At 34.4% G+C, this 23,197-nt stretch overlaps 4 protein-coding genes across 4 annotated transcripts; 2 read left to right on the forward strand and 2 right to left on the reverse strand.

Annotated features, from left to right (window-relative positions):
* Window positions 1-751: 751 nt before the first annotated feature.
* On the forward strand, window positions 752-4,928 carry LOAG_00416 (phospholipase D). The gene is made up of 10 exons (XM_020445425.1): window positions 752-888; window positions 1,251-1,403; window positions 1,512-1,695; window positions 1,946-2,102; window positions 2,366-2,451; window positions 2,798-2,998; window positions 3,209-3,348; window positions 3,420-3,589; window positions 3,954-4,100; window positions 4,469-4,928. The coding sequence occupies exons 3-10, from the start codon at window positions 1,543-1,545 to the stop codon at window positions 4,681-4,683; spliced, it is 1,269 nt and encodes a 422-aa protein (XP_020304112.1). The 5' UTR covers window positions 752-888; window positions 1,251-1,403; window positions 1,512-1,542; the 3' UTR covers window positions 4,684-4,928.
* A 1,313-nt stretch (window positions 4,929-6,241) lies between these two features.
* Window positions 6,242-7,879, forward strand: LOAG_00417 (hypothetical protein; the record flags this gene model as incomplete). The annotated part of the gene is made up of 5 exons (XM_003135957.2): window positions 6,242-6,379; window positions 6,759-6,906; window positions 7,110-7,286; window positions 7,485-7,618; window positions 7,712-7,879. Exons 1-5 carry the CDS (start codon window positions 6,245-6,247, stop codon window positions 7,877-7,879), a joined length of 762 nt encoding a protein of 253 aa, XP_003136005.1. The 5' UTR covers window positions 6,242-6,244.
* A 560-nt stretch (window positions 7,880-8,439) lies between these two features.
* On the reverse strand, window positions 8,440-14,818 carry LOAG_00418 (hypothetical protein; the record flags this gene model as incomplete). The annotated part of the gene is made up of 16 exons (XM_003135958.1): window positions 8,440-8,595; window positions 8,680-8,782; window positions 8,950-9,061; window positions 9,325-9,452; window positions 9,669-9,883; window positions 10,618-10,718; window positions 10,792-10,934; window positions 11,253-11,359; window positions 11,527-11,640; window positions 11,713-11,812; window positions 11,888-12,080; window positions 12,185-12,341; window positions 12,645-12,868; window positions 13,360-13,522; window positions 14,218-14,315; window positions 14,689-14,818. The coding sequence occupies 16 exons, from the start codon at window positions 14,816-14,818 to the stop codon at window positions 8,440-8,442; spliced, it is 2,244 nt and encodes a 747-aa protein (XP_003136006.1).
* An 816-nt stretch (window positions 14,819-15,634) lies between these two features.
* On the reverse strand, window positions 15,635-16,703 carry LOAG_00419 (hypothetical protein; the record flags this gene model as incomplete). Its single annotated transcript, XM_003135959.1, has 4 exons — window positions 15,635-15,959; window positions 16,205-16,287; window positions 16,418-16,565; window positions 16,624-16,703. The coding sequence occupies 4 exons, from the start codon at window positions 16,701-16,703 to the stop codon at window positions 15,635-15,637; spliced, it is 636 nt and encodes a 211-aa protein (XP_003136007.1).
* Window positions 16,704-23,197: the final 6,494 nt, after the last annotated feature.

Genomic DNA, 23,197 nt, shown 5'->3' on the forward strand with positions numbered 1-23,197 from the left:
GAGAAGTCAAGTTGTAACAGCTGTTACTTTCTGGTTGGGACGAGTCAAACGTGAATCTTCTCTAAACAATCTTACCTTTGTCAGCTGTTAAGGTATTTTCCCTTGAAGCTATGCTAATTAATATCATCAAGCTTGCTAGAGTACTTAACTTTACAATCGACTGGAAAAACTACTCGGGACCAGCTTGTATGTCACACCCATCCCGACACTTTCGTCCCGCGGTACTATTACAGAAATTCCCGACAGCAACAACCCACAATTTGCTGGCCGTAACTATCTAACTTTCCCTTCTTTCTATTCATTGCAACATTATTTTTTAAATTTCCATCAATTTTTCTCTTCTCTTCAACCCTTCATGCTATTCTCCTCTCCATCACCACTGAAATTTTATGACATCACAGGAGTAGACCTGTTATCTCACCAACTCCGTCAAAGCCCGCCCCCTCTCTCCTATCACGTGCCTTCTCCATTTCTCATATATTCTAATCGGAACAATCTCTAATTCTCCTCGTATACCTTCTCTCTACTGTTCGACACCCGAAGAGCTATGTGATCACGACCCCGCGTCCTCAAGATTTTTAAAATTGAACATGAAGAATCTGCTGATAACAAAGTATCTTAGTGTCTCCAGCACATTTCTGGTATATTGTACGGGAAGAATACAATGTTACGAAAGTTATCTGGAAAGTGTATCCTTGCAAGGATGGTAGGTTTAACCCTGATTGAATTTCTTGTTCAAATGTTGTAGACTTCTTTTTGTACATAATTTTAATGCTGCATACAGGTGTTTTTCGTCTTGGCACCGAGCAAATATAGCTTATTAGCGAATCCTGCCTTAGCATCATCCAAACATCTTTTTTCCAGCAAGCCATGCCCGCAGCATTGCGAGTTAGTTTCTTTTTTCTTTGTCTTTTCTTTGTACTTTCCCCACATAAAGTGCCTCCGTCATTGTCATATGATACAATCGGGGAAGAAGAATATTACCTGATAATGTATTTGGATGGAGAAGTCTCGATGATGCCACTTCTAATTGTAAGTCAATGAGGACTTATTGGTTCAGGTGCACTACATTGATACTCTCTCACATATATTCATAGGAATTCATTCGAATGATTTCCGATTCAGTTTTAATTTCACTACAGTCCTTGCAAAAAAGTCCATCTTAGAAGGATTGAAGTTGGAATTTGGAAGGAATCAGCATTGGATAGTTTTATTATAAATGAACGAACAATGCTGGAGTTTACTTCCAGAAAATACTGGTTCCTACAGAGGTCCAATTACTGAAAGCTTGACTGTTGGTCGAAAAACAAAAATACAGACAGCGTGAACATTTTGGGGTAACAAGTATGTTACTATGTCTACCACGCATCTGTAATGGTCCTGACATGAATCATTGTTTAGAGGTGTGCTACTTTGAATGATCGGAGAACTTTTAAGACAAATCTTGTTTCTTATATTAAATTTATGCAGAAATTAGTTTTAGTCTTTCCATGGAGCAGATATAGTTTCAGATTTCATCTTGTGGAGTCAATACCTGAAAGTATGATTTACCCTGCAGTGTCAAATTTCCCTTCAACAACTGAAATATGGAAGCGATTAATCAGTTCCGCTGAAAAATCGATTGACATTGCATCATTTTACTGGAGTTTACTTCCAGAAAATACTGGTTCCTACAGGGGTCCATCAACACAAGACGTTTGCTTTCATCTTGGAAATATCTAATAAATTCCTACTAGACTTTACCAAACAGATAGCTGCTATTTAAGGTGTTTTGCTATCATTCAAATCATATGTATTTTATTTAGAATTTGCCTCAATATATATGGAGAATTTTGATTATTTGAGCACTTTTAAAAGAACTGTGAGATCTGAAGTGCTACTTTCATTCTTGGAATTCCTTCGAACTACTTTTTTTGATAGCTTTCATTTATTTTTCCAAATTAAGGGTATTGATATATATAATGCGTTGATTGGAGCGGCAAAAAAAGGCATTAAATTGCGTATTGTTCAAAATGCACAAAATAACAATGAAACCAGAACATTGAAAAATGAGGGACTGGCTGAAGTACGCAGCTTAAATTTTTCGAATTGGTTTGCTGGTGGTAAGCTCATAAATTAAAATTTGCTGCAATTTATTTTATCTTAGCTATATTTGAATAGACATTAAGCTAATTAATTGGCAAGTCAATCCAAGTATCAGATATACAAATATACACTCGTAATTATTGTATAGATTCACGAGCTTGCACTGAATTGCTGCAGTGCAAAGTGATTGACATGATATACCCTTACTTTAAGATAACCCGGTGTCGACACTTAAATTTCCTGGATAGTTCTTTATTTTATTTAACTCATGATTTTTCAGGAGTATTACATACGAAGTTTTGGGTAGTTGATGCGAAACACTTTTATTTGGGCTCAGCCAACCTTGATTGGAGGGCTTTAACACAGGTACCAAAACTTATTATATAATAGTAAAAGCATGTATACTAGCTAGACTTTTATAGCAAATCAGAAATAGCTTTTTTTGTCGAAATACTTCTCGAGAAATCAAAGTGAACAGGGAAGAAACAACTATTTGTTGATCAGCTAAAATCAAGTGGTTGGAGTGGTTTAATTAAATAATTGCTTTTATAGGCCGTGCTAACAGCTTAGGAACTATAACATGTAAGGGAAGCTGATTAAATTCATACTGTTTCGCGTTTTTTATATAGATCCTGACAAGTTTTACTTTTCGTCTGAAATAAAAGGCCTAATTTAGGAAGTTTTTATGTTAGTTTGAATTCAATTTTTTAAGGTGAAAGAACTTGGTGTCGCCATATTCAATTGTGAATGTTTAGCAGAAGATTTAATGAAAGTGATGAATGTTTATTGGGAAATGGGTGCACCGGGTAAGAAGTTACCATCTTCATGGTCGAAAGAACTAGCGACTGCTTATAATGCCTGGAATCCGATAGTAGCTACACTTAACGGTGAAAAGACTGGTGTTTATATTTCGGTAATTTTTCGCATGTTGCAGCTATCATTCATTTCAAATCAAGTAGCAGAGGGGACGAGTGATTTAACTATGATAATCAGATTAATTCTTTTAACAATTAGAAATTGTTCTGATGTCTAACAAGAAATATTTTTCCTAGTTTGTAATAACTTATTTGTTTTTGTTTATTTTTCACTTTCTATTTTTCCAAAATGAGAATCCATTTTGCAGTCTGCACCCCCAGCTTTCTGTCCCAAAGGTCGTATGAATGATCTCAGTGCAATCTTGCAAGTTATCAATACTGCTCGAAAATTTATACATATATCCGTGATGGATTACTTTCCAGCTACCCTATATTTAGCAAATAATAGGTATGTGGTTTGAATTCTAATTTCTTTTGATTTCTGGTGAAAAATTCTTTAATTTCTCATTCTTTTTGCAGGTACTGGCCTGTTATCGATGATGCTTTGCGAAAAGCCGCATATAATGGTATCGAGGTGAAACTATTAATAAGTAAATGGAAAACTACGCGACCGACATTATTTGCCTTTCTGAAGTCATTAGCAGTCATAAACTCAACTTTACCGTGCAAGCGAACGTACGATACAAAAAGTAAATTTTTTAAAAACAGTTACGGATTTTGAAATGTACAGTCTTCATAAAATCCGTCCTGGGCATTCATCAATCAGCGACTGAGCAATTCATAACAAGGTAGAGAATATTTCCGGAAATCTGCTAAATTGTTCTTAATGCTGAGAACCTTGCCTTAAATGAGGTATTTTATGTTACAACTACTGCAGACTAAAAATTTATGTATGACCAACTCAAAGTTGTGGTAAACTAAATGATCCTGCAGTGAGATTTTTTAAAGCATTTTCGTGTTAGCGAATAAGAATTAGGAAATTGTAGGCCGATGACATTTAATCTGGTGGAAAATTTTGTCGCAGGTTTTAAAGTTAATTTTCTTTCTTTGCAGAAGGAAGGTTTATTTGTATACCAGATACAACGGGTTCTATTGAAGTGCGTATATTCATAGTACCAACGATAGGCGATCAGAAAAATATTCCGTATGCTCGTGTTAATCATGCGAAATATATGGTTACGGATAACAGTGCGCTAATTGGTATTTTTTTAGTTTCTAAAATTTTAAAAACTACTAGAAATTTCTAGGGAGCTTCTTAATAGCCTGTCGTTATACTGCTTTTCTTTTTTTGAGCAATGTTTATCAGTTTTGCGGACTAGCACTATTGAAGAATAATACAGATGTAGACTTCGCCTCAGATTTCCTTATGTTGCGATCGGTTGTGGAGCAGATTTAGGATAGTTCTCTTTTATGCATGGAAATAGATACAATTCAAAGTAATCTTGAAAAAGTAGGATTCGTATAAGTCAGTTCTGTACTAGTAATTTTATAGAGATCTAAGATTAAATGCTATAGTACTTTTCGTAGTTTGCATTCTGTTATTGTCAAAATTTATGTTATGGTTTTAGGTACATCGAATTGGTCAGCTGATTACTTTATCAATACTGCAGGCGCTAGTATAGTGATACAACGGCATAACAAGGCATTAAATTCGGAAATAGTTCATGATTTGAACGAAAAAATCTTCATGCGAGATTGGAATTCAAGCTATGCATCTCCTCTTTCAGAGTTTGATGATGAAGGTCATCGGATAGGAAATAATACCGTGGTTTCTGAGGTCTAGCTCACCAATCGACATTAGTTCGAATTTAAAAGAAATTTCCCAAATTTAACTTTCACATTGTTTTTTAAGAATTTAAACTTAATTTTTGCTATTTGCGTCACTGTTTGTGTTGATTGAACAATGATGTGTCATGAAGAATGTTAACTGAGTAAATTGAGTAGTATCTTGAGTAACTGTCATTTTCAATTTAAATAAAAGTTAAATAAAAGTGTGTTCAAGTTAAATAAAATGGTGTACACCTAAAGCACAGAAAGTTCTTACGCAACCATAGTAGAAGCAGAGAGAGCTATCGAAAAAGTAATTGTGTGCAAGTTTGAGTTGACTTATTTTTTTAGGTTTTCTTGCCTGAAAAGTTCTGTTCTTGTTTATACTATGGTGTATTAATTCACTCACCTGACACTTGTTGTCGTGGCTTTTTTCAAATCGATTTTTTATTGGTTACATTTTATTACTTTGTCAATATTCTTTTTAGAAAGCAAAGAAGTGGAATACTAATCAGTGAAAAACGTCACAAATATGTCTCAAATTTACAATATGTTTTACGATAATCATGTCATTATCTGCAAATTTATGATACACTGTATTGAAAAGTCACTACACTTTACAGGCATTAAAAACATAATCCCTTTCTCATGAGATAGGCACGCCGTTAGCAGGGTTCTTAACCATACCGGGTAAATTGATATGTTTACGATAGAGATTGCATTGCTAACTTTCCGTTCACTTAATGAATTGTGACCTTGAGACTAGATAGTCCATAACGACTTACTAGACCGGTTGTGTGGTTGCTCAAGGTTTATAGGATTCTCACAAATCACATGTGATTTGTTTGGCCATACCCCTGACTCCGGTACTCGCACCCTAAGTCCTGGAAAAATGAAATTATGCGGTTTTTCAAAAAGGTCCAGGCATTTCTCCTAAAAGTTAGGGCTAGCAGGTTTTGCTAGTTTTGGTGTGGATGTTAGCATAATGAATAAATGATCCTTCCAGGAGATCATATGAAGTCAACAGTGGCTCCCAGGACTTGTACTATCCTAGATTTCGAAAGGTCTCAATCTCTTGCCAAAAGTTGAGACACTGCTCTTTTTATCTACTTAACTCACTGGTGTAAGAATGTGTAGATTAAGAAAAGGAAAAAATATTGATGAAGAGTAATATGGATAATGACAAGAAGGTTTCTATGTATTCTAAAATAAAGGGGTACCAATAACTAGATATGTCATACTCATGAGGATTTAAATTTCTCGAACCGTTACCAAGTCCACCGGTTCACTAGTGTATTTCTCAGAAGATTTTCTCCTAATAATCGGTAATCATTCATAACCTATCGCAAACATTTTTCAAAATTGTAATCGATGTTTTCATAAGGTTGCACAATAGTTATCGAAAAAAAATAATTAAATCTTTATAAATTTAACAGTTGTTGTTCCCTTCTACCTTTACTTCTTTGTTGCAAAAAGTGCAAAAGTTAAATGTTAAGAAAGTGCAGAATTGTAAATGAAAATATCGATTGAATTTTTCCCTTATTTCAATTTCTGAAAAGAATCATTCTTCCTCCAGAATGGTCATACCTATCAATATCTTGATAATGAACTCGTTTATCAACGTGTTAGTGATATTGTCTGATATTTTTGTGATAGCCTTTGCAAGTATCGCTCCATGGGATAACAATAGTGTCTACGGATATTGCGTCAACGTAAGTAAGAATATGATTTCTGTAGTTTTTCATTCATGTTTGCTCATCTCTAATCGCTAAGTGCTACTTGGAAAGATATTTTATTCCCATATCTCTATCGACTAATACCAATAACGCAGTAAATCGTAATAGATCTGATAACGAAACCAATAATAACTGAAGTAAAAGGAATGAAATATGGGAACAAATCTGTCTGATCCATTCAATTAAATCTGAATCCTTAAGCAACAAACTTAGTGGTATCAAACTGAGCCATCTCTGTCCCATCAGATGTTTTTCGCAAACTGAATTTGCTTTTTTTTTTACTTTGGTCAAATGATTAAGATTTATATATCGAATCAATAACCAGATCTTAATTCTCCAAAACTTCGTGTTTCAGAAATCGGTTAAGATGGATCCAATTCAGAAAATTATCCGTAAAAGGACATTGAACCTACCGGATGGAGGGATGATTGGAGCCCCGGAAGTGATTCAGCTTGGCCAAAACCTTATACACTTAATACAAGCCAAAAAAGCTATCGATATAGGTCTAGACATCAAAGTTCACAATTCTTCAAGCTAATCCTTCCCATTTTTGAAATTACCCTGGAGACCATGCGGTTCCTCAAGTCCTAAAAACTTTCTACCAAACATAAGAAATTTGATTACAGTCTCAGATTTCCTCCCCGACCTTATATGATCTTTGTTTTGCATCTTATTTGATCAAGCAAGTCAAATTCATTCCTTCTAGGTACCTTTACTGGTTCATCAGCGGTGGCCTGGGCCTTGGCAATGCCCAACGGAAGCGAAGTACTAACAATTGATATTTATCCTGGGAATTATGAGATCAGTCGTGACCTTATCAATGCTAGGCCAGACATTTACTCAAAAATCAAGCGGCATTTGGGACCAGCGGTACAAAAACTAGGCAAGTGCAGTTCTAAAATGTAGACTTGACTACTATAAAATAAAATGAAAGAAATGGTAAGTTTCCTGCCAAACAAAATTAATGTCCAAATGTCTACTTCGGCTCCCAAAAACCAGTTCCTTCACAACTCGAAATGAATGGGTTCGTATGTTGTAAACAAAGCAGCTTGGAACAGTTCCTAAAAACAAAAACTTCCAGATGCAATGCTTGCTTCTGGAGAAGCTGGAAAATGGGACTTCATATTCATCGATGCTGATAAAATTAATTATCCACGATATTATGAGCAATCAGTTAACTTACTGCGATCTGGAGGGGTTATCATAATTGATAACGTGAGTCTTTCAAAATCTGTAGGGACGTAGACGTAATTTCTGGATTTCCGTCCCCAATTTCGTAATTTCAAATCAGATGGTTTTGTTTTCCAGGCCCTGTGGGGTGGAAGTGTTATCAAAAAAACTCGTTATCCAGGCGATCGCAACACGGCAGCCATTGATGAAACAAATCAGAAAGCTTCAAAAGATTCCCGCGTATACAATTACTTGATGAACATTGCCGATGGGATACATGTGATTTTCAAAAAGAATAATGAATAAGGAACACTTAAAATTTAGAATATGCAATGAAGTAAACAGTTGCTGGAATTGTACCAAAAAGTTTCAGTTTTGTTTTGTAAATAGTAACTGAAAAATAAAGTTTTGTTTCGAATTGAAAGGGGTCATAAAAATGATATTTCAATGCACAAAATACACATCGAATTCTCCCTAATATTAATAATAAAACAACATACATAAAAGAACATCACAAAACGATATTTCTCGTTATTAAATTCAAAAAACAACAACAACAGACGAAAATAAAAGTGACGAAATCAAAAATAAAAAGTAACAATGTGAAATGAATCTAGATTACTTGGTTACGTGATCGATAAAGTGTCATTTGTGAAGTAACTGAAACTTCTCTCATTCAACCAATCTGCTGGAAAAGGTCTCCGTAAAATGGGAAATCATTTGCGGCTTACGTAAGCAATAAAAAGAAATCGATTGTAAAGAGTTGTGGGCTCGACAAATTCATTTAAAATTGAAAACTATATATTAGTTGTTGCATCAACAAAAAAGCATATTATTGTCTTTAAAATGATCGAAATAATTTAACTTCATTCCACAATTTTTGGAAATTTAGCCATAAGCAGTCCATTGCTATATAGAAGTTCTGCCAATCTGATATTATCGGCTACAGTATTACATTTCAAATCCGATACTAAGCACCACTGTGGATATACATTCAGTAAATTTGCAAATCCTTCTGTAAGCTGAAATTCAGATTTGATTTTAAATAAGCTAAGCAACTTACGTTAAAATTCAATTTCACGACAGTGAAAAAAATAAAATCTTACTTCCACGTCTAGATCAAACAAAGTTTCTGCTCTTTCTTCATAAACTCTCGAATTCGCCATGCGATGTACAATAAAGCAACGCTCTTCCGACTCATAAATAAGTCTGGAAAAAAGGCCAGTAAATTTTTATAGCGTATCCTTTTCTTCGAGAAACGAATGGTCTCATGGCTAGCATCACACTTTTCCGGACCCAATCATAAGGCAGCTTTGCTGAATTGATTTGATGACACTAGTACCTAGACATTATTCTACAACAGTTGTAGAAGTCACCTTTGGCCATGTCTTCTTAAAAGCTTGATTGGTGTATCCTTCGTGAAGATATGTTGGTTATCACCATATAACGATCCATCAGCAATGCATAACACTGTCATATCTTTCTCCTCTTAAAAAGAAAAGTAGCGGATTGAAAATTCATGGCAATTTCAAACTCAACACCATGTGAATTCTAACTTTTTCTGGTTGTGAGAAATTAAAAATATCTTATTTCTAAATTTTGTTTACATTAAGCACACTATGGTGTATGGAAGGACAAAAATTATTTTGTTTTAAACAAAAAGCAAGCACGAACACAACTAATGAAGAAAAAAATGTCTAAATCTAGAAACACTGAACTAATGTACAATGGATCCCTGAAGTTAAAATTACCTTTGGTCAACACAGGTGGCAGTGCTGTCTTCATAAATTCTCTGGCCATCATATCGACAGCTGGTTCATACAACTCTTTAACGTATTTGCAGAAATTTGAAAATACAGCATCAAGAAAGCGATGTAACCTGAATTCTGCTTTTTACTGCGTAAGCAAAGTACATAATTCCCTCTGAAATCTTGAAACTTCAGAGGAAGTTTCACTGTTCACTTCTTAAGACATCATACGTTCTAAACCATTGGAATCCAGCCAAAATTTACCTGTCATTTCTAGTCAAAGCTTATCATCCCTTTTGATGATACAGATTCATATTTTTACTAAATAAAACTCATGAAATGCATACTTCACAGCACCAGTTTTGAATAGTGGATAGTCGCATTCCAGTACACCCGTCATATCTAAATAACCAGCTGGTAGTGATCTGCGAATGTTTACATGTTGCTCAGCAAAATTAGATATTGCAAGGGGAATGATACGTTCCAGAAGATCAGCATACGTCACATTGCGGCAAACACTGACAGTGAGATGTAACGAATGAACGTCTTTGTCTGCGAAACCCTAGAGATTTAGCGACTTATTAAATAACCATAGAAACATATTATCTCAACACACAAACACTCCAACATGTATTGCACCATGCAAAAGAGATGAGAGAACATCTCTTTACTAATAGATTTTTACTATATATACTATACAGTAGAAATCCACTAAAACATACCAGGAAACAGCTATCAACATAACAATCAATTTATTATACATTCCTTGAGCGAGTTATATGAATAAGCTAACGCATAACGTTTATATGAACAAGTTAACATAATAAGCGTCATATAACGCTCATTCGAATAAGCTAACGCTTATTCATATTCATATAATTTATTCACCTTAAATTCTGCTCTTTACTATGTATATGAAGTCCATAATTCCCTCTAAAACCTTAAAGTTTAAAGGAAGGAAGTTTGATTGCATATTTTTTAAGATATCACGCATCCCAAACTGTTAAAAAAAATCTGTCTTTCCCCTCAAAGTTTACCACCCTTCTTGATGATACAGATTTGTATTTTTGCTAAACATAAGACTCATAAAATGCATACTTTACAGTATCAGTTTTGAACAATGGCTTCCTCAAAGAACATAACTCCCTCAGTGAACGTATTATAAATTCAGATCCTCATGCATTAGAAAAAATTAACATAGACAGATGCACTAAAGGATTTAAAAAATCGAAAATTTGTACACTATTAAAGGCAATGGAAGCTTTTCGCAATAAGAAATTGTTCAATACATCTAACCTGGTGGATGAAACCTCGTGGAATATATAACATGTCGCCTTGTTCCAGCCAGTCATCAAAAACAAGCCTACGATCAGCAACATCATCGTCCGTAAAATTATCTAAACAAGGATATAATGGGAGAATATCATTTTACCAAATCTTCATGCATTAGAAAAAAAAATTAATAAAGACCGCTAGATAGTCGAGGAAGCATTTCGTTATCGTCAGTATGTGCATATATCTTCCAATGTTTTCGTCCTTCTAGCTGAAGCAAGAAAGCATCGATGTCGTCCCAATGAGGAGCGAAACCAGCCGTGTTTGCGGGGGTTATATAACTATAAAGTAAAAAATAGAAAAGAGATGACAACTAATGAAAAGAAATTATTTTCTTAGAAAAAGAATAATAGAATCTGAAGAAAATATTCTAAAAAACAGGTACGAAACAAACTTTTCGCCAAATTCATTAAATGTTTTAATCTCAATTCCAGTCATACTTACTTCCTAATTCCAAAGCATTACCCTTGCAATTCTAATCTTACTTCCTCAGAAAAGAGTCAATGCTAGAGGCAATTACGAAACACTCGAACAGAATATAAACGAGTTTCACTGCTACATAAGAAGTTCTGAAATGTAACGACATGAAAAGAACATACGTGTTAGCTCCTACAAAACAGCCAAATACTTCCTGTAATAAATCGCAGTAGTACCAAACATTGTCACAGAAGCTTTGAGGATTTGTAAACTGTATTGAACAGCCAGCCTAAACCCAAAAACGCATGTTAAACAGAGAATTATATCATGGATTTCATACTTACTACTGTGAAGTTATTTGGCTCTTTCATCTGAAAAAATGAAAAACATAATCCTAACCAGAATCAATATTGGAAAAATCTATTCATTATTCTCTGCGGATTTGCGATTCCATACCTTAATGTTTTTTTGTATTTCTTGAGGATAGACCTTCCCAGAACCGTTTAAAGTCGACCTCTCTTGATTCTTGTAAACAGCAATATTCACATTGGTACCATATTCAACGTAATCCTAAATTGCCAATTTTTTACAAAGTTTGAAAATTCATGGAGTCAATTAATGATCAAAATAAAACACACGAACCGTTTGCAGAATGTCGATAAATTTTGCTGTGCTAAATAAATTGCCATAGTAACTCGGGTTATTATGACGGACATGAAATACTTTCTTTTGGAATACCATTCTGAAATTTTCATAGAAGAGCAAAAATTTGAGCAAAATTCGATGGGCAGATTTCACCAAGTATACAGTAACAAACTTGAAAAACTGTGTTATATCACAGGGATCGATAAGCCATTGGAGAGCATTTAATCCATTTTGTACCGAATCACAGTGAGCTGAGAAAGGCTTCCGTTCAAAATCTATTATTACGCCATGAACATCGTCATCCTTTTTTCCGCAAAATTTTATAAAACGCTCACAAAGCGTATCCTTTACAGCTCTCCCTTGTTCTGAAAGTAAGTTTGGCCCACGTTCTCAATATCACTTGAACCTAAATATATTATTTACAAAAACTTACTTGAGAAAGTGGAAAATAAACTGAACTTAACCTCACCATAATCCATAAACGAAGAGCAAATTCTCACATCATCGTCCTCTTCTCCATTCCCCATGTTTTTTTCACTAATCTCGTTAGTTTCGAAGAAATTTTCATCTTTTGAATCGACTCCAGTCTTTTGTGATCCCTCTTCTTCACTCAAATAATCGACAATCTGTAGAATTATTTTGGAAACTGCCTCCATATAGACACAAAGTTGCGGATCTTTTGTTCAAAACGATTTCTATTACCACTGAGTAAAGTTCTCAATAATGTTCTTTATCTGTATTTAATATGTTCCTTTCCATTGCCGGTACATAAAGTTCAAAAAACATACATGTTTCCAGATGAGTTTCGGTGAACTTCGTTAGTGATCAAATATGAAATTATTATCAGTTCGTGTATTTAACTTTTTAGAACAATGTCTGATAAGAACTTAAGCTGAATTTGAAACAGTTTTCCAAATAATTGAACATACTTTCCCATTACGAATTATTTTCTGAACCTCCTTTTGCATTTTCCTCTTTCCTTTTTTCCTAAAACTTTGCAGAGTTTTGTCAGACATGTTTTGCTTCAGTAAATCCTGCATATCTTTCGAACCGTCACATTTCGTAAATAATGAACTGAAGACACTGTTGTTTGAATGTGTCGGCCTTCGGGTTTTAGCTGAATCATTTAGTTCTCCTTTATCAACTGATTTGCCTGGAAAACAATGTATGTAAATGAATGACGTTTGCCCCTCGCCTATTTACATTAATGATGTCATAAAGACAAATTTCCGAAATCTTGGTATGCTATTTCTTGAGAATTATAATAAATTCGGTCACACTCTTTTTCATTTTAAACTGCAGTGGGTGGGCTGATGAAACTCTCTGTAGCAGAAACAAGAAAAATATTCACAAATCCCAAAAAATAGTTGCCAGAAGTATCTAGTCTTCCAATATAGTATTCATTAAATAGAAGTACAGATGAGTTGGTCACAGCTTAAACTGGTTGTAAGTTGTCAAAACGTTAAGTCTGGTCAACCAGTTGGTTAAAATGAAATTACACAGTGCTCGATTTCTCGACTTGCACAGGAATGCATTTTTGATTTATTCCAACATGTCCAACTATTCCCACTCTACACAACGATTAGGAATCCACGCATGATATCGCTGATAAATTAATAAAAAAATACAGTGAACCTCTCTTACGTTTTCGACTAATTTCCTTTCCAGTTTCGTCCCTTATTGATCTTTCTTTTTTTCCAGTTTCATTCATTTCGGCCACTTCTTCACCGGATTCACCAGCCCTTTTAGAGGAAGGATTCGGCCCCAATACATTTCCATCTCTCTTCATAAAACATGGTCTATAGTCCTGAAATAGAAATGAGCTATTTGTATATAGTTTTCTAGAAACAACCAGAAACATCAGAAGTATTCATAATAAAAACACGTTCAGGACAAGCACTTTGCACTGTTTGATACTAGAGTTTCGGGAGCACATGAGTTGGGGATTTATCATAAGGATTTTCAATGTCCAATCAGAGAGATTAAATGAAGAAACTGGCACCGTTTTCCGGTAGATTAAGCACTCCATGCTCAGCATACTATCCCTTCTTTTCAAAAAAGTAGGAGATGATACCACTGAAGACTATATATCCCAAAAGTGAATGTGGTCTATAACTGAAGCACACACAAGTACAGAAGGTCGATGGTATAGCTATCTGGATCTGGATCTAGCAATTCCTTTGTGGAGACATAAATTTGAAAGTGATCTCTGTTTTATTTAACTCTACTTAACTTCACAAAAAAAGTCGGAACCATGTTATAGATGACAGATTGCACTATAATTTTATTCAATCAATTGAGGGAATAGTAAAGAAACGAATGTATTCCATCCTTGTAACAAAAACATATAGCTTTTGCTAATCATCTATCATAATGACAAGTAGCGACGATCATTTCACTGCGAACAGTACAGTTTTGTTTGAATTCCAAATGTTAAGTCTTCTTGGCTTACACTTCTGCGAACTGAGAAACATTGGAAGGTTAAAATAAAAAGTAACCAACCTCTGTCTTGTCATCTAGATCAGTTCCTTTCGCTTTTTCTTTATCCAAATTGGATTTAATACCACCTTTCGCATTTTTTTTGCGCAGCAGAACTTCATCTGAAAATTGAAACATGTCAATCAAAAATACTAAAAATACTTAGAAAAAGAATGATAAAGCTCCCACCATTGTAAATCCTAGTAAAATCGAATACACGATTCTTCTAATTTCTGGAATATCAATATTTGTCTTCGTTGTTCTGAATCCCTAGCAACGTAAAGATCTCTCCTAGGACCAAACTATAGAAAAATTGGAAACTAAATTAAACGGGACATGGTAATATTGCACACAAAAAGCCAATGAACTCGATCTGAAACCATCTTATTTTGAATACTTTCCAAAAATATTCATTGCTGTATATTAAAAATTCGGAATTCCCTTGCATGGGAAAACTAGTCGATGTTAAGGTCATCAAATGACTTGAAGTCTTACATGCAGAGAGTTCATTGGTGCTATCTGCTGAGTGATCACCATCGGATATAGTGAATTCTTTAGTACTTGCTGGATTTGACAATGTAGCATAGCTTTGACGTTTTGGAAATGAACGTTTTCCCTTCTTCATACCTGAAATAATACGTTTCCACGTAATCCTCATTATACCACGCCCTCTCTAATACTCACCCTCTTCCACACCTCCATTTATCCCCACCACTTTTTCACGTAAATGAACATCCGGATTGTAAATCCGGCATAATTGGTCACTATGAAAACAACCAGTGCCAAGCAGGAATTCTCCTTTATCAGTGTAATTATAGAGAAGGTAAAAGTGTCTTTAGCTCTGACTGTTCGAATTTTATCAATGGCATAGTATCTCCGACTATCCAATGATGAAAACATCGGCTGAAACTTCGTGTTGTTAACACTTTATTATCACTGATATCAGTGCCGTTAATATTACTATTAATCCTTTATCCCAGCAGATAAATTAAAATAAATGTTTGGATATGAGCCTGCTTCTGGAGATTGTTCTCTGGCCATGTTCGAGGTGTATAGCCAAGGTGTCGAGATAAAGACACATAGCAACAGTATATCAACATTTATAATATCCTGTCATTATTATTAATAGTCTAGCTGCTCATCTGTTTTGTCTTTTACGCAATCGATGAATGACGTGAGGGAGTTAGCGGCACTACAACACCATTATTCTATCACGTGTAAGCAACGTTTGTACTAGTTTCCATCTTTTTTTAAGAATGGATACGTAATAGTGATCGCTTATTTTCATGCTGATTATTTCGACATCATTCATCATTTGCCCATGCACGTGCACGTGTTTTTATATGATATGATACGTCACGCTGACACTACTTTCACGTCCCTACTTTTGTGTCTTCACGTTACGCGTCAGTTATAATCAGTAACCAATCATTTTATGATTTTAACTTAAACAAATATATTTCTGTCTTCTATTCGTTGCAAAATCAAGATTTCTTTGAATTTTTGCAGAAATATTGCTTCTCATGTTATTGTGTGAGAAATGAACGAATGGATAGATGACAACAGACAGACATAATCCATTCAAAATAGATTCTTTTCCCACAAAAAGTGTCGTTGGATGAAAGCGATAAGTGAATTGAGTGCATTGAAATGTGTAGCACCGAGCGGAGTACTGCTTGCCAGACTGGTTGATGGGCTCATTGTATCGACCGGACGACTGGGGCGTCTTTTGTCTTATGGCTTGACACAATTCAGTGACGCTCTCTCTGTAATATTTGTCTTTTCGGACGGATTAGTTTTACTCGAGAGTTGTCAACTGTCGCCTCATTAAAAACCTACTTCAGATCATCGAAGACACAGTTCTCTAATATAAGCTATTAGATCAAGCATTTTATGAGATCGATCGATAAACCCCCGCTATCATTATCGGGAGAATAGCGAAGATGATTAGCTTATTTCACCCTGACAAAGAAGGAGTTTATTTTCAATGATTAATCAATCTATGTGAGACCTTCCGACCACTACATGCGGAATGGTGTCAGAATATCCTGAATATGCGCTAGAATGATCTTTGTTCGTCACTCCGTTTTTTATCTGAAAGTATGCAGATTAGCGAGATAATTCTTGAATCGGTAATTTGCATTCTGAAAATTGAAGATTACTCATCTGAAAAGTAATACAAAGATGTCCGCTATCTTCTGAAATGTTTTTGAACGGAAATCACCACAAACAGAATAAATGGAACATTACTGAATTGCTTCATAATCAGCCCTCTTAACCATGTTCCAAAACAGCGTCTTTCAGTAATCCATTTGCATTCATCGACTTTCATTTTAAAACACGGACATTCCTTGTAATTCCGGATGGCTATCCTCAATAATCATTTGGCTTTTGACACGTAACAAAATGGACAAGGAAAATGGAAGGTACCAGCTGCTAGAGACACCTATGGTCTGATACGCTTTCCTGCATTTAAGTGTTGTCACTGTCGTCATTTGTTCGCTTTCCATTTTGCTCTGTCTTTTTGATATCTGCTTTGATATTTGATAGTATTGCAGACATTGGTGGTAAAAGTAAGAGTTTTATTTTACTTTTAAAGAATTATTCTATAGTGAAGATTGGTTGAAAAATTGGGGACCTTAAGAAAAACATATTTTTCCTTTTTTTTACAGTACCAAAAACAATCATTCTTGAACTGTTAGGAGGCTTTTGTACAAGCTGCGTTTGAACAGATTTCAGCACACGAATTGCTTTAGTATGAAATACAGGTGGTTTAGATAATCAGCTTCCAGGGTTGAGTCTACGTTCACTTCTACCTAGACATCTCTAGAATCTATCCAACGTAAAATTTTTAGTAATAATACGCTATATGCACTGCAAGCTGAGATTTTTCTGCAAGAAACACATGCTACCGCTGGCAACAGCCACAGATCAGTTGAAAAGTGCGCAATTTAATGCTTTTTTTTTTTTTCTCATTGCATAGTGCGTGAACCAGTAATGACGGAGTGAGTTCTAATTTTACTTATATTCAGTTGATGTAATACTGGGATATTCCTTTAATGTATGTATCCAAGTGAATAGTATTAGTCTATTCGTTCCAATTAGGGAAACTCTCTGGAATTACTCACAATTTCTCATTTCACTGCACTCTCTTCTCCTTCCCTTTCCTTGAACGATCATCCCGCTACAAACTCGATCGCAGCATCTCATTGTGATTGGTATAAAATGTGGACGAATCAATGATTGGCTAAGCAATGATTCGATTACATTTCTATGACGGCTAGAATTCTTCCTACAGATCAATTTATTATTTAGAAATATCACTGGAAATTATCGATTAATTTTGGATTAGTTTTAGCAGTCTGAAAAAACTTTCATAAATTTTTGAGAATTTTCAAATTATTTGATAATTGAATCTTCAAGATATAATCTAGCATTTCAACCATAAAAATTAAATTTCTTTTCGAAAAATTGGAAAATTCTTAGGATTTAAAGTTGTCTAGCATGTGTTCCATGCTTTTTTCAGTTTTTTTTGCCTTTAAGCTGTTCCTCATTTTCTTCTTATTTGAAATGCTTTAAGATGGAAAAGAAGAAAAAAAGACCTATTTTACTAAGTCTTGTTAATTGGAAAAATGCAGAATGAGATACGCGTTTCGAAAAAAATGGATTTCCCGTCCAACCAATTACTGTGGTGACAACTGAATAAAAGTCATCCTATTTCCATTTGAACATGTCCATTTCATTATTCCACATTCAATATGGGAATAGTTGCTTAAAGTGAAATACGATCATCACTCTTTGCGCTACGGTGTAAGCACAGACAGTTAAAAAAATTACCGAAGACATGACAATATACCTAATTGTAAGATTCTCTAAGAACAAGTATGATTGGAAAGCACTCAAATAGATAAAAAATTTAGGCTATTAAGGTTCTTTCTGGCGAGAAATTTTGAATTAGAAAAGTGAGCTTCAAATTTAGAGCTCTGTTGATTACTCAAGTTCCATTTTTTTAACGGTATTTCATTTTAGAGTGTTGTATCTGAACTGCAAACAATATCTTATTGTAAACGCCTACTTTCGAATAAAATGAAGCAAATAGACGGAGAAATTCTAATAGACTCTAGATTTAAAATCGATCCAATTTACATGTAACCGGTTAATAAAATCAATATATGTATAATATTTACATGAACCAATTTAAAAAAAATTCACCATATCTTTTTGTTATATTAAAGTAAATTGAAAAACACTTGAAATTTTGCGTCAAAAACCCTTGAAAATAAATCATGGTGAAAAATCATGACAAAAAAATCTGAAACTTTTGAAAAATCCCTTTAGCTAGCTTACAAACAGAAATAAAAACAATTTTACTAATATGGTAATTGCAATAGTGAGAAATAATTGAGAGTTCTAGAATGAATAAACTAACATTTTTCTCTCTGAATAATCCTTTTTCAATGTCTTTTATCTCAACCCTTGCATTGTGTATCCATAAAATCTTTTTTGATAATGCTCTAAATCATCGGAAATTTGGAATAACTATGTCAAGTCCGTTTGAAAATAAAATGCTCATGTAAATTATGACATCTTTAATCGTAATCAGAAACTTTGTTGACAAAAGTTTTCATCATAAGAATGTAAGATCAAGTTTTAAATGAATGCACTTTCTTCATTTATTCAAATAATTTGCATTATTAGTACGACAAATGTTTTTTTTTTTAATTAGCAACTTTTGTATTACTTTTAATTTTTAAAAAATGTTGCCGAAAATTGCACTTAATGTTGTCCATTTCATCATACACTTCCAGCTGCCACCCGTTACGTCTTAACAATCCCAGCTTTAGTGATTGAAATAACTTAGGGAAAATGTCTGACCATCTCAATCCAAAAGCAAAGGCAAAAAATGATCCTTGAGCGGTGCACCTTTGTCTATCATTCGTCCATTCTATCAAATGAATGAACAAATTTCAGACTGGGAAAAAATTTCAAACAAAAAAAATTTCAGACTGGAAAAGTAATTCAAATGAATTACTACAAGGAACAAATTTGAGACCGGGAAAGAAAGATTTCAGAATTTTACAAGACAAATTCAAGTTAAGTCCATGCAAAAGGAGTATAAGCAATATTTCAACAAGAGTAAAACTGTTTACTTGGCTCAGAGTATATATTTGGAAGACAAAATAGGATGAAGGAACGGCATGGATGAAATTTTGAAAATGAGAAAAGACTCAATTTAACATAATCCGAATTTTTGTTTTTGAGACTTTACTACATTTATGTCCAACCTTCTACTCTTAGCAGATGACACCCCACAGACATACACACATATGTATATATTATATATAAATATATACACACACACGCATAGCTATAACCTCATGACTCCCAAACAATGCTTTCCCCTCGTCGCCTCTCGTTAATGTTATTGCATAACTGCTGGCAGTCAATAAATAATTAGTGATTCCTATAGAACAGAGTTCCCTGATAGCACTTTTTTTTTTTTATTCACCTCCTCAACCAGTTTGCAAAATCTGCTCGTGCAGTAAAACATTCAACTTGAATGGCAGGACTTATCATATTGATTGAGGAAATGAGGTGATTCGTGTAGTGAATTTTTCAAGAATCCTCTCCAAGAAATATGCTAATCTTTCACAAAGATTTAAAATTTGTTTTTGAGACGAAAATATCAAAGAAGAAGAAGAGAGAGAAAGATTAGGCTGATCATTTGTGAAGCAACTGAAAAGTGGAAGTGTTTTTATTTTATAAAACAGTTTCCAAAAAATAACTTTCACCATGTCAAGTTCTTTTATGTTTCAAAAAGCAATTATTTCGAATTTATATGGCTCATGCAATGTTAATATTAAGCATTTAATTCGGCGATTTCAATGGACAATCTATTAAAAAAAATATATATATACGTTCGAAGAGCGTATTAGTTGCTCATGGGATTGATAAATACGAAGCTTATTTATTCAAATACACCAGATCCCGTTTGTCCTATCATTCCTTTCCTTCCCATAGCAAAAGTTTATTTAATAAAAATGAGTTTAAAAACAATCAGTCGCTCTCCTGAAGTTAACGTACCCAACAATAAAAATGACAGTTTTCATACCGTATTTGAAAGACAATTCCCATCTCATTTCCATTTACACAAATTTGGTAAAATCCTTTCACATTTTCATCATATATGAAGCGAATTGTCTATTGGATTAAAGGTTGGAAATGCTACTTATTAAGGAGGAGGACAGGAGGACAAATCATCGCTTTCACGTTTCCATCTTTTTATCACTCTTGCAAATATCATCTGAAAAATCGCATCTAAAATGCGCTTTTCTATTTCATTGTTCTATATTCTCTTATTTTATATATAAATTAATATCGCTACTTTTGGAAAGTACATCACGGGAATGTAATTAAAGATAAGTATTCAACAGGCATAATGAGATGCAAATGTGAAAGCTATAAAGATCAATTTAGGAATGTAAACTCAGTTTCACACTTACCTATTTCTTCCCAACACATTTATGTAATTTACTATTCACATCTCTTCAACCCTGTAAGCACTTCATTTTTTTTTTTTTTTTTTTACCAAACAGTAGGTGAAACGACAAATTCACGATAACGTCCATGATTATTTTTGCTTATCGTCCATGATTCACCTATTTTAAATGTCAAAAACCAAATGGCAAGATCATTACCATAATAGTGAATTTAGAACTCGTTCCTGCTTTCATTAAAGAAAAGTAGCAACGGCGATGAATGACGAAGGATATCCCCTTTCTCTTTCTCTGTCTTGTCACCTGTATAAGCTCCAAATTTGAAAATTAATTATCTTACAGTCTTGGTCGTACTTCTCCGTTTCAGAGCGCTCTGGCTCCTTTACTTCATTAGTTTGCTTCAGGAAAGCGAATTATTACTGTTAAATATCGATGACATTATCGATAAATCCTGAAGTGTTGGATAATAATAAGCTTTCCGATAATTCCACATCTCAGGAAATCTGTTCGAAGTTACTGTCAGAATATTTTCACTACCAAATTTTCTCCCGAAGATATGTTCAAAATCCGTTTTTCGCATTACAGAATCTCTGTCTTAATTTCAACAAAGTATAATCCCCGTTCTTCGTTCATTTATGACTATTTCCAAAATTTTCCCAAAATTCTTCTGTGCTCATATCAGCAGCTTACCGAAAATCAATTCACTTATTAGATAGTGCTTTGAAACCATTCCATCTAATGTCATTCGCCATTCCTGATGTGTAATCAATTCAGAATTTCAAATTATGTGGAAATGTTAAAAATGTTTCAGGATATTTTTACATCGAGTAGAGCGAGACTCACGATTTTGTCTTCCTGCATCTATAAAGAAAAAGTTGCATCTGCTGCATAATCCTTCAATACTTTACGTCGCTGTCGCACTTTGAAGTGGTTTTGGAACTGTTTAACGCTTCCGATCTTCACTAAATATGTCCACGCTGAATGCTTACCGGTTGTAAGTTTCGAATAAAGTAGATTAAAGAATTCAACTAAAAATGAAGATTTCGATTCTATACAATTTCTTGCAATCGATGTCGCCAGCAGAAGTGAGATCTTCGGACATCTACGACACTAACACCAAACTTACCACTTCAGTCTTAAAGTAAGGAAGTCCTTAAAAACCTTAAAGTAAAGACAGATCATCTACCCTTTCCTTCCCCAAAAATTCCGTTCTCATACTGAGACCAATTACCTGTTGCACTGCTAATGCACGCCACCAACAGTGCAATATTGTACCATTAAGGAGTCTCGGGTTGCGTCAGAATTCCGCTTCAGTTGGTTATTGTGTACATTCTGTTATTGATGTGTACGCAGGACTTCAGTAACTATCATACGCCCGTACTTTCAAACCTCTAAATGTCAACATTTATGCGTAGAACTTTTCTAGATGTCAAGTTCAGATGAAAATGTAAACGTGGATATGTCAACATGAAGTGACATTCTTAACATAAATTAGCGTCGTCTTTTAGAAGTGGCACTGATTTTTAGAAGTGGCACTATTACTGCTTTCATTAGATGATCTAGAAAATTAAACTGAAGTGGATCGATAAGATAGGCAGGTGCCAGTTACTACTCAGGTATGACCTTAACCTTGGCGGACAGTAGATAGTGGACGTTGACGCCATCAATAATATCACCGTTATATCCAGTTATATTTATTCCTTTCTTCAATTTTGTCTTCTATATCCATTTGTTTTACATTTATTTGCACTCGTTTTCATTTCACATTACTCAGATCCATTCATTTCCATTCTCTGCATTATTTTAAGCTTAACTTTCTGTTTAGAGTGGAAGTATTGTCGAAATGAATAGAATTGGCTTCTTTGTGAGGATTGACTTCTTTTCATTATCTCCTGCTCTGCTCTGATCATTTTTATTGAGTGAGATAAGGTGAAATACCATTCCATATCTGGACATTCAGTCCTCTGATTTGCTGAATAAAACATTTTGACTTATGGATAGTAATGATACGTTTTAGAACAAATGAACAAATGTACTCCTTTTCTTATTCCTGTTATTGAATTCTCTGGGAAGAGTTACTGGGGAGGCATGGACATTTTCTTTCTAAGCTTATTTACTTTTTGCTAGATTGATTGGCCTCGAAAATTGGCATTCCATCCATTTATCTATCCTTTGCATCCTTCGTGCTTTTCCTTTTCCTCTCTTCACCAACAATAATTTTGTTTTTCCGTAAATCAGCAAATTCATATGATGTTCCGACCTCCCAGGTATAACTTTTCCACCTTCCAATACTACTCTCATACTTTCATTCCGTCGGACATACTCTTCAAGCCTAGTGTGGAGAAAGAGACATTGTTAGTGAAAGTGTGCGCGGCGTTCTTAAAAACAGTGACAGCTCGAATAAGTAAACTTTCATACTCGATGGGTGTTGCTTGCCACGATCCCTCTTTACTCTCTTCATTCATTTCACTTTAAGGGAATTGCATCTTTTGCTTCTGTCATAGTGA

The sequence above is a fragment of the Loa loa genome (assembly GCF_000183805.2).
Source record: "Loa loa unplaced genomic scaffold supercont3.160, whole genome shotgun sequence".
Lineage (NCBI taxonomy): Eukaryota > Metazoa > Nematoda > Chromadorea > Rhabditida > Onchocercidae > Loa > Loa loa.

Bases quoted from the DNA above. Each gene is read 5' to 3' on its own strand.
- LOAG_00416 (XM_020445425.1), top strand. From the start codon at position 1,543: ATGATTTACCCTGCAGTGTCAAATTTCCCTTCAACAACTGAAATATGG. The intron at 2,452-2,797 runs GTACCAAAACTT...CAATTTTTTAAG, and splicing joins ATTGGAGGGCTTTAACACAG to GTGAAAGAACTTGGTGTCGC. The intron at 4,101-4,468 runs GTATTTTTTTAG...TTATGGTTTTAG, and splicing joins GGATAACAGTGCGCTAATTG to GTACATCGAATTGGTCAGCT.